Genomic DNA, 11,288 nt, shown 5'->3' with positions numbered 1-11,288 from the left:
CTCATCCCCTCTTGCCCATCCCTGGCCTGGGTCCTGCTGCATACCTGCACCACCTCGGGGCTCACGTTGAAGATGTACAGCCAGTCACTGAAGCGCGGGTAGCTGTTGAGCTCTGCAGTCCGGTCGCTCGGGGTCACGCTCAGCTTGCTCTGCCGCTGCTTGCAGATGTACCGCACCAGCTTTGCCTGTGGGAAGTCCAGCAAAGAAAAAGTCACCTTTACGGGGGGCACAAGCATGTGGCAGCCATGTGCCCTCTGGGGGATATGCTAAGAACAGACAGGGCAGGTCTGTGGGGAATCCCCTCGCTGTCATTCACGGTGAAGAAAGACTACAGAGAGGTAGAGGAGTTAGGAGGGGTCTGGTCACAAGCATGGAGCCCCATCCTCGATGAGGCCAGCCAACTGCACTGCCTTCAAAACCAGCCCTGCAACAGGAAAGGTCACGACTAGTCACAATAGGAGCAGGCTACACAGAAGCCAGCCTTCCTGTCTGAGGCACAGATATGGATAACTGATAACAAAGAAGGGGTCATGGAAGGAAGCTTGGAAAGATGGGGCAACCTTCCAACTGTGATTCAGACAGCCTGGGTTGGGGTAAAGGGTCTTCCCTTGTGTGCACTCAGACACACACACACACACACACACACACACACTCCCCTCCCTCGGATGATAACAATAGAGCCTCTCTCAGAGAGTTTAAGAGACAAGCTCTCAGCCCATGACTGCACAGAAAGGCACCAGCATGGTGGCTGTGACTGGGAGTGCTGGTAACAGCCCTTGACTGGAGTCTCCACACAGGCTATTGGGGATTTACACCCAAGGATATCGCAAATTCCAGACACGTGGATCCGAGTTTCCCAAGGGAAGAATGTCCAAAGTGTTCAAAAGACTCAAGGAAGATAAGCCTGAATAAGGACGGACTGACCTAGGTCAAGCACAGAGCTCTGACCAGCACGGATGAATACAGAGCAGAGGCAGGACACACAAGGAGCACAGAGAGAAGGATCTGCTTAAAAAGGAGGCTCACTCCAGCTCAGGCAATCCAGCAGGCTCCACAAAGGGGAAGGAAGATACCACCAACCAGAGACAACCAAGGAGAGCAGCTACCTGGTTTGACTAAGCCTGCAATATCCAGTGAATATGAGAATTTTGGAGACCAGACTCTGGAGCTACTGTAACTTTCAGTGTCCCCCACAAAGGGCAAGCCCCACCTAAAAGCTTGCCTGAACTAGGTAATACTGAACCAGAATATGGGACCCCCATAAGTAACACATTATTTCCCCTACCATGAAGGCAAGACCTGTATCCATCTCACCCATGTATTTCCACCCCACCTCCCCATGCCTGGTACTTCAAAGCAGGCCTACCCGTCAGATAGCTGTGTGAACTCAAAACTACCCTTTTCCACATTAACAAAAGAGGTAGCTAGGCTCCTAACGTTAACAGTATCATCAATAACAGCCATCCATCACAGTGAGGGGCCCACAGGCTGGACTTCTGGGGGATGATTAATAACACATGTTTTACGTAGGACTTTGGCTATGGCCAGCTGGTGCAGGGAAGCATCAGCCTGGCCTAGGCCTGGGTCAGCCTGTGGTCTCCAGTTCCACTTGTCCACCCTCCCCAAGCCATGTTCAGCCACTTGCTCATCTTTGTGCCATTGAACTTCTTGCCATGAATCCCTGGACTCAGGCTAGGCTTCCACACCCCTTCCTCCAGGAAGCCTCTAGGCCCTTGCCCAGATGACTCTCAGTCCTTCCAGCTTGTCTGGCTCTCTTCCTTTAGGTTACACGTTCTGCAAAGCCATAGGTCTACTCTGCATCTCTGATTACCATGAGATGCCCAGAAGACTGGCACACCGTTTAAAAAAGTAACTTCTCTCAACATGGCCTAGGTCTCACAGCTACACTCATTCCATACTCTACCATTGAGCTTTACCCTGGTCTCATCTGTTTTATAAAGATGTAGGAGTTCTGGGCTAAGTATCACAAAGCAGGCCATGGGCAGGGCTGTGTAATACTGCCGGTGGGGCCTGAGCTGAATGAGGAACGTGGCAAGTCCCTTGTGTGCTATGACTGCTGGCAACTCAGGGGTCCTGGAGCTGCTGTCTCCCGTGAACTTGCTCACTGAGGAGCAGTGCTCTAGCTTGCCCACATAAGCCGGCAGCAACTGGCACATGAGGGTCCCCATCACAGGGAGATGGAGCTGCTCTCACTTTTTGTGAAAGTTAGTGCAATCATGGAAGCACCAAATGGCCACTTTCTGAGATAAACCGCAGCAGAGCCTGCCAGCCACGCCCCAGGGGTGTGTGTGCCTGGGGACCTCTCATCGATGGTGTCATTTCCTCTTTGCCACAAAACCCACAAGATCTACATTTTCCGGAATTTAAAAGCACCCGAGGTTCCAGTGGGTTGGCTGACAGTGCCAGGAGTCGTTAGGATGCTGGCCACAGGCAGGGCCTCGGTCTGCCCACCTTGACAGTCATTTGCATCAAGAGTATGCGCCCCACTGGTCTCCACACAGCCAGGTTTACAGGGTGTAAAAGCTTTGGTGAGCCCACAAACAGGTTGGTAGGTGCTGTATACAGCAAGCACTCACTAAGCAGCCTGGACAGGAAGATCTACTTTCTGTTCAAAGCTTTGACAGTTAAGATCAAAGATCTTAGAGAAAAGCCCCAGGGGTTTAGCTTCAACCTGGGAAATACAAAGACAGTGGAGGCTGATACCGGTGAACCACCTATAAGAATATTTAGAATCACTAAGAAAAATGAAAGTCTCACAGTGTAACTGCAAGCTACTCAGGCCACCCCTGAAGACCACCATGAGGAAGACTGTTAGCTCTCCCCAGGTGGAACTGCCAAATGAACTAAGTCCTGTCCATTCAAAATATTGTAACTATGGGCTGGAGAGATGGCTCAGCAGTTAAGAGTGCGTAGGACCCTTGCAGAGGACCCGAGCTCAGTTCCTAGCACCCGTGCCAGGCGGCGAACAATTGCCTGTAACCCTAGCTCCAGAGGATCCCAGGCCTCTGACCTCTGAGGACAAGAGCACTCACATGCACATACCCGTTCCCCTGTGGAAAAACACATCTCAATAGGGTTGATCTATCCAAAAGGCTGAATTGTCTAGTCTGAGCCAGGGTAGTGGTGGGTACCTGTACTCCTAGCACTTGGGAGGAGACGGCAGAAAGACAAGAGTTCAACATCATTTTTGGCTGTATAGTAAATTTGGCACCTGCCTGAGCCACAGAAGACCCTGGAGGTGGGATGGGGGACCGCACCAAATAAATTGTGTGAGCAGGGAAATGCTTGCTCAGTGATAGTTAGTATCCTTGCCAGGTGGTCTTTAGGTCCTCTTTCATCACCTCAATGGCAAGGACTATACCAGTGGCTGCTTGCCCATCTCTGGAGTTGCCCATCTCTGGGGTAAGAGCTAAAGGCAATGAAATCTAATGCTAACCTCGGAATAATGCTTAGGATTATAGATCAGGAATGTCTAAGTATAGAGTGTGTTGTGATCTATGATCCTCTAATGTACAAATGTATTACTTCTGTGCATGTATGCACACCTGTGCTAACGGCCAAAGGTAGACCCTTTTCTTCAATTACTTCTTCGCTTTATTTTTTGAGACAGGGTCTCTCACTAACCCTGGAGCTCACTGACTCAGCTGGGCTGGCTAGACAGCGAGCTAGGGAGATTCACTGATCCCTGCTTTCCCTTGAGCACTGGGGTTCCAGAAGTACACCACTGGATCCAGTTTTTACAGAGGTGCCAGGGATCCAAGTTCACCAAGTGCTTTGCTTACTGAGCCGTTTTTCCAGATCCAGGTTCATTTACTTTCAAAAGTAGGAAGGCCAATATCTAGGTTTGCCCAGGTACCTCTGGTCTTTGCTCTCTCCTCTATTCTTGGTGCCAGATAGCACAACCACCCTGGGATGGCATCGATTCTGGGAATGCTGCTTGTCCAGGTAAGTATCTATACATGAGAATTGTGATCAAGCTCACAGGTTACCTGCTATACCCTCGCTGCTCCAGGCATGACCCAGACTCAAGCCTCCCAAAGAGAAGACACCAAGAATAAATGAATCTTATATGAACCCCATAGGGTGTCTAGCAGATGTCATGGCCAATTTTGGGGCCATGCTGATCTGGAAGTTGGAGATCTTCTGAGGCTATTATTAAGACACTCATGGGCTTTGCACAGAATGGCTGGCTGCAGGGCAGCCATTGTTGGGGGACTGGCTGATGTCAGATGGAAAAACATACTACTCACATGCAAGGATGCTCAAAAGCCTCCTGTTTATCTCCAATATCCAATCTACCTGGTTATGGCTCTTGCTCCATCCTCTGAGGGAGGCACTAGGTAAGGCAGACCTCAGCGCCATACCACCGCCCACATGGCACCAACTAGATCAGTTTCCTGTCTGTCTGCTCTGTTCCCTGTGCACTCCTCTGCCAGTGCTCTCTCCAATACCCAGGACATGGCAGGTGCTCAAGAAACAGGAGCCTGTGAGTATCACACTCTAGCTCAGCTGGCAAGAACACCTCAGTGCACAGGGGCATATGGACCGCTGGTGTATGTCATCTAAGCCATACCTTGTACCTCCACAAAAAGCACCTCTTTCCAGAGAGGTGACTCTGCAAATGACGTCAGCTCCACCCTAAAGTTGCAGGGCCGGGGATTGTGAGGTCCCTTCTGTAGAAGACTTAGAAACTGGGGATCTGAACTAGGGAAGTGACTCAGACGTTGCCTGTTGCAGGGCAACTCTGTGGCCCAAGTCTCCATTCCAAATGCAGGGCAGGAGACTAAGTCTATGGAAGCAGGTATAATACACAGGGGCCAATGGATGCCAGGAACAGGATGAGGCAGACACCAGAGTTGTACAGAGGCAGGCCCCCTGGATTATGAAAACCATGAAATTGTGTTGGTGCTCAATTACAAACCTGGCAGTAGGAACTGCGTCCCCATTTGTGAAGTGCCTAACTCCTTCTCTTCCTGGATTCTCAATGGCAAATTTGGAGGTAGGGATCTTTTTTTAGAGTAATGTTCCAGTCATCGTACAACTCCAGACCTAGACATATCTGGGGAGCGTCTTTCCCCTCACAAAATAAGCACATGAAACCAAGACATTACAGACTCTTACATGTTAAAAAGATTCAAGCCGGGCAGCAGTGGCACAGGCCTTTAATCCCAGCACTTGGGAGGCAGAGACAGGCGATTTCTGAGTCTGAGGCCAGCCTGGTCTACAGAGTGAGTTCCAGGACAGCCAGGGCTATACAGAGACACCCTGTCTCAAACAAAACAAAACAAAACAAAACAAAACAAAACAAAACAAAACAAAACAAAACAAAACAAGAGATTCTATTAGTTTTACTTTATTTTTGAGACCAGGCCTCACTGTGTAGTTCTGTCTGCCCTAGAACTCACTCTGTAGACCAGGCTGGCCTTTATCTCATAGAGATCTGCCTGCCTCTGCCTCCCATGTGTTGGGATAAAAGGTGTGTGGTACCACATGTGTCTTACTTTTACATTTGCATACATGTTTGTGTCTGTGTTCATGTATGTACATGGAGGTTTCTGGGGAGTGGCGTATTCCCTGGAGCTGGAGTTAAAGGTGGCTCTGTACCGCCCGACATTAGTACCAGATCTCTTCAAGAGCAGCAAGTGCTCTTAACCACTGGACCATCCTCCCAGCCCCCTTTCCATGTGTCGGATGAGATGCTCATTTACTCAAAGTTAAGCAGAGAACAACAAAGCTATGCTGAGATGGGGGTGCTGAGCAGCTGGCTTGGCTCACTCACAGGCTAAGGACGCCTGCCTACCATACCAGCCTTAGCAGAGTGACAAGCTCTTCACAGTCGCTCAGCATATGCTAAGCCCATGTGACATGTAGCTGTATTTTACTATTCTCAGCCTACGAATGAGGACACTGAGAACTTTGTTGTAATTTTTGAATCACATAGCTACAGAAATGATCTAGTCTGATGCTCTGCCCCCGAGGCCCACATAATCTCCAAAAATGTTGACTCCTGATACACACTTCTTCAGCTTGGCTGAGCTGTGTTGACCACTACACTGGGGATAGCACTAGGAAAAACTTATGACCCAAATCCAGCAATGCCCAGACTGTATCAGATAACAGACCTGTACATAAAAGCCACAGGATCCACGTATCTCCTAAGTGGCTCTATTCATACAAGCAGGTCATCTCTGGTCTGATTTGTAATAACCCTTGAGCTATACCTGACCCCTCAGTCCCAAATCAGCTCCAAATTTATTTAAGCCTGCCACTCCCCTGCTTGGTACCCGTGGCTACCCTTCTGAAGTCTTAGCATGTTCTGCAGCCTGAACAAAGCGACTGGGTGGCTACTCACTCATCCCTGTCCTCTAGATCCACAGTCTAGATCCACATGGTTACACACACACACACACACACACACACACACACACACACACACTATTAAGTGGATGTCTATAGCAGTTCTTGCCAGAGCCAAATTCCTATCTCCATCTTTCTAACCTCTGGAAGTCAGTAAAGCCATCATGACCCACGATACCCAGAACAGCTCAATGGTTCCTAACGCCACTGTCCCTCCTGACTGCCCCTCTGCCCAGGGAATGTTCCCTTCCAGCTTCCATCTCCTCTCCAAACTGGATGCTTCTGGAGACTTCCTGCCAACCCAGCTGGCTAAGTACTCTGGCCCGGCTACCATGGCCAACGTGTTGCAAAACCGTTTCTGGGAACGCAAGGGGAGCTCAGGGGGCTGCCACACAGCTGCTGGCTCCACACGCAGGCACGGGCTGACCACAACACTTGGCCCTAGAGGTGGCTCTTGGCTCTCAATTGAGCCCTGCAGGGTCTCAGAAGGGATGACATTAGCAGAAGAGGGGCAGAGTGAGAGCTTCAGCCAGGGACAGAGGGGCAGGCAGAAGAGAAAACATCAGTGACCCCATACTAAGGGTTTTGCAACAACCTTCCCTGGCGGCTCCTTGGGGAAGCTGCCAGCCCGTGCATTTTTATACAGACAACCTCCCCACGAGCCTCTTAACTAGCAATCCTGCCTTGACGTCAAACTCCAAGTCGGGGAACTTCAAACACAAACAAACAAGTCTGCCCCAGACCACAAGTGGAGATGTTCCCAAGGAGGGCCAGCGCTGAGAGTTGCCACAGCTGGGAGCGTGAAGCTGACTGCCCTGTCTGCATCTGCTAAGGCTGAGCTCTGTGACCTGATCCTAAGCTGCAAATGCAAGGGTCTACCCCCAAGCTGCTCCCTGGGCCTGTTGGCAGGTGTAGGTGCCCACTGGGGTGCAATGATGGGTACAAGTGACCCTGCCCTTGAAATGCTCCAGCCAGCTCGATCCTCTGTGCAAGCAGCACTATCCCCAGATAACATCACAAGGTCTAACCACTCTGAGACTATGTACTGCAGCCAGGAAGTAGAATAGCTTGCTCAAAAGCACTTAGTGGGGCTTGCTGAGAAACTTCAAGTCTAAGCCAGGCAAGGTTGGCAGATAGCCAAGGATCTGACTTCTCAGTGACACCTACTGACCCAATCTTATTCTCCACAGAGGCTGTGAGCCTCAACAAGACTTTTCTGGCCTAAATATCCTAAGACAGCATCCACCCAAGTAGCGAGGACCGAGCCAAACACACTGGCCTTCGCAAAGCAACCTTTGCCTTGCAAAGTCTGTGGGTGATCTACCCCGAGACTGTTTTTCCAAGGTTTGCTTCCTGTCTCGACTCACTGCTATGACTTCTGAACCATTTCCTTTGTGCTGCTGGTCACTGCACTCCTGGGGAGCCACAGAGACAAACTGGTATAAATCAGGAGAGAGCACACATCCACTTTATCCTCGAACTCCCCATGTCCTGAAGTGACTGCCCAGGGACAAGAAGGGAAGTGTCTATCTGTCATTCAGTCATTCAATAGTCAAATTGCATCTTCCCAGAGGCAGGTATGGTGTCTGTCATAAGCAGCATGGTTCCCAGGATCCAGTGAGGACAAGAGATGTGTCCACAAGCATGCCTGGCTGGGGAACAGGAGAGGCAAAAAGGCAGAGAACAGATATACCATGTTCCATGAATGCCCATGACACAGAAGCTTCCCTGGACACAGGTATACCACCCTCTGAATGTCACTAACACTGAGGTCCCTGGCACTTTGTGCTTATGTTGGGAATCTGAGAGGAGGGACAGCAGGTCAGGTACTATACACGCATCTGGCCTTCAGACACACCTGGGTCCTGGTTCGAACATCCCTACATACTTGTCTGAAGTTCACTAGACATACAACACTTCGAAGAAATCAGTTTACTCCTCAAGCACAGAGGTCGGTGCATGTGCTATGGGATTTCCAGGAGACTGGTCCAACTGTGAGGTGTAGGGGTGTCTGGGACCTACAAGGAATCAGAGAGGAGGGCATCCCTAAAATAGAGCCAGGGGCATGGCACACACGGGCTGAAAGGTAGGGAGGGCATGCTAAATGGGGATGCACACCCTATGAGCAAAAATGAGTGTCATAAAAGATTTTAAATGGGGTGGGGGAGATAGCTGGAGACTAGAAAGGACCAAGAAGAGAAGGGCAGCAGAGCTGGCTTAGGACAATACTGGCTCCTATATGTCCTAGAAAGTTCTGGAAACTTTTAGAAGGTCTTGCAAGAGCACAGCATTAAAATAGCTACAATCATGCAGGTATGGGACAGTATGTACAAGGAGAAATGTGATCTGATTTGCATTTCTGAATGATCATCATTTTGGAAACCATTTGGAGAACAGATTGAAGTGGGTGTAGAGAAAGCAGAGACAGGAAAATCAAGGAAGAAGGACCCCACCGCAACTCGGCGCACGGTGAGAACAAATGGTAATTTAGCTAGTGGCAGAGTGGGTGGAAGGAGGGAGCAGATCCAAGAAATGTTCTATTGGCTTTTTTTTTTTTTACTATAAAGATAAGACTTCCTTCTTGCTCGTCCCGGGCATTTCTGGCATACCAGCACTCTGGAATGCAGGAAGCTGACCACTGAAGCTCAGGACAAATGCGCTAACCACATGGAGCCTGGGAGGTTGTTTGATTTACTACAACTTGGCACTTTGTGTGTACTGGGGTGGAGAAGCCTTTTGCCAAAGGATCAACCTAGCAGGGTACAGACTGCAGACTCAATAGCCCAGGACGTCCCCTCCCCCACCCCTTTCTAAGGCACCTGTCTCACCTACCAGGCGGGGGGTGGGGGGTGGGTGCTGGAGGGTGTACTTGTCCAAAGCAAAAGCTGGTGTTTCCTCGTACTCTAGGTGAGGTCAGAGACTGCTCAGACTACACCTGCTAACTGGACCAGGCCTGAGAGGGCCCTCTCCAGCCAACCTGTCACACTGGTTTTGTCCACTCCTCGTTGCTGAGGGGAGAGTCTTCCTCACCTTAACTGTAAAAGCCAGCAGGGTTCACAGCCACAGAGCCCCAAGCCCACGTCTCATTTCCACCTGCAACCGGTGGCTTTAGGCAACTAACAGACTGACCCTTTACTTCCTCTGTTTCAAGTGAGGAAATCTGGGCAATCAAAATGTCAGTGTGAGTTTTAAGTAGCTAGCATGCTGTGGACCCCCACTCCCACCCCCACCCTGTACCCATTCCCATCCCCCTCCTCCACAGCTTTTATCATCATGAGAAAGGCCTAACAAGGAAACCAAGTGATGGGAGTTGGGTGGACTTCTGATGGCTTGTATCCAAATGCAGGATCTGGTTTACTGATCTGTGGCCTCATGTGGCAGCTCCCTGTGGGACAAGGAGAGCAACTGTCTCTGAGCACAAGTGCACATGAGCTCCTACCTATACCCTGTTTACAATTTGCTGTGCACCCTGTCTTAGGGGTTTACTGCTGTGAACAGAGACCATGACCAATGCAAGTCTTATAAAGGACAACATTTTATTGGGGCTGGCTTACAGGTTCAGAGGTTCAGTCTATTATCATCCGGGCAGGAGCATCCAGACAGGTAACGATACAGGCAGAGTTGAGAGTTCTACATCTTCATCTGAAGGCTGCTAGCAGAATACTGACTTCCAGGCAGCTAGGATGAGGGTCTTAAAGCCCATGCCCACAGTGACACACCTACTCCAACAAGGCCACACCTCCAAAGAGTGTCACTCCCTGGGCAGAGCATATATAAACATCACACACCAGAAGGCCTAAGCAGTACCTCTGAGACAGACCTATGACGAGACTGAAATGACATGTCCAGCCGCTGTGTGACAGTGTTTATGGTCACGTTATACCTTCGCTGAGTTATGACATTTCACACACAGGGCATCAATTGATCCTCATGGCACCCCTCAGAACTTAGCTCCATCTCCACACTTTCCCTGTAGCCACAGAGTGGGGAGGCAGACCACCCCTCCCATCACAGGAAAGCATGGCTTTAGGCTGAGAGACTAAAATACTGAGTCCTAAGCAGAGTCACTCTGCGGTAGGCTAGGGGTGCCTAGACAAACCCATCACTCCTCCTTTCAGAAGGGAATCTGTGAAGGCCACTCAACTAGTCGGAATCTTCTCCATTAGGAATAATGTTAGTGCTCTCCTGTTGGGGTGGGACAGTTTTATCAGGCAGCTAAAGGAAAGGGAAAGGTGACATAAAAAAATAAACAGAAGCCCAAGAAAGGAACTGCAAGAGTGCAGTGATGTTAGTTGTGTGCAGGGAAAGAAAGCAAGGCCACCCACTCTAACAAGCAGAAGCCAGAAGGTTGCAGGCCTGACTTTCAGCCCCAAGCACCCCCTGCAACTCTGCTCACCAACCAGGCATCCGGTGATGGTGGAAGGAGACTACAGACAGAACTCCAGCTGGTAGTGTTCAGGGACGCCAGCCAGGAACCCTTGATTCTAGGAGTCCTGCAGGCATGGGTTCACGTGACCACTGCTCTGCTGTTGATTGGCTATCTGAGCACACTTGGCTGCCTTATCTATAGAAAGGAGGGGAGCGTGCAGAGGGAGCCTGCTTGGTACTAGGCTAGGCAGACTGAATGCTCATAGTTCAGCCATCTTTATCAAGAAAATTCAAAAGGCCTAGCATCTTTGAAGGCAGTTAGAGACTGACTTGATGATTGCCTTAAGAGTCTTAAGCATTCTCCTGTGTATTTACAAGCCAAACCTCAAACTATCCCTGAGCATTCCTTGACAGTGGGTAAGGGCGGGGGAGGCCAGCCCAGCTGACTCACACACACCCTGAAGGATACTTTCCCTGAGGCTCACTCTCTTCCCAGGAGGTTAAGAACAGTTCAATGGCAAAGCTAGCGTGTGTAAAACAGA

General features: G+C 50.1%; 1 protein-coding gene across 4 annotated transcripts in view; it reads right to left on the bottom strand.

Annotated features, from left to right (window-relative positions):
• Ksr1 (kinase suppressor of ras 1) overlaps positions 1-11,288 on the bottom strand; it is a 134,911-nt gene that overhangs the window by 61,375 nt on the left and 62,248 nt on the right. For all 4 annotated transcript variants that reach the window (XM_028759198.1, XM_028759199.1, XM_028759200.1 and 1 more), the window contains exon 2: positions 45-185. In XM_028759198.1, the coding sequence (XP_028615031.1) occupies positions 45-185 (141 nt within the window). The remainder of the gene's footprint in view (positions 1-44; positions 186-11,288) is intronic.

Source organism: Grammomys surdaster, unplaced genomic scaffold (genome assembly GCF_004785775.1).
Source record: "Grammomys surdaster isolate TR1022 unplaced genomic scaffold, NIH_TR_1.0 126278, whole genome shotgun sequence".
Lineage (NCBI taxonomy): Eukaryota > Metazoa > Chordata > Mammalia > Rodentia > Muridae > Grammomys > Grammomys surdaster.
This window is presented reverse-complemented; position numbering and strand designations above follow the sequence as displayed.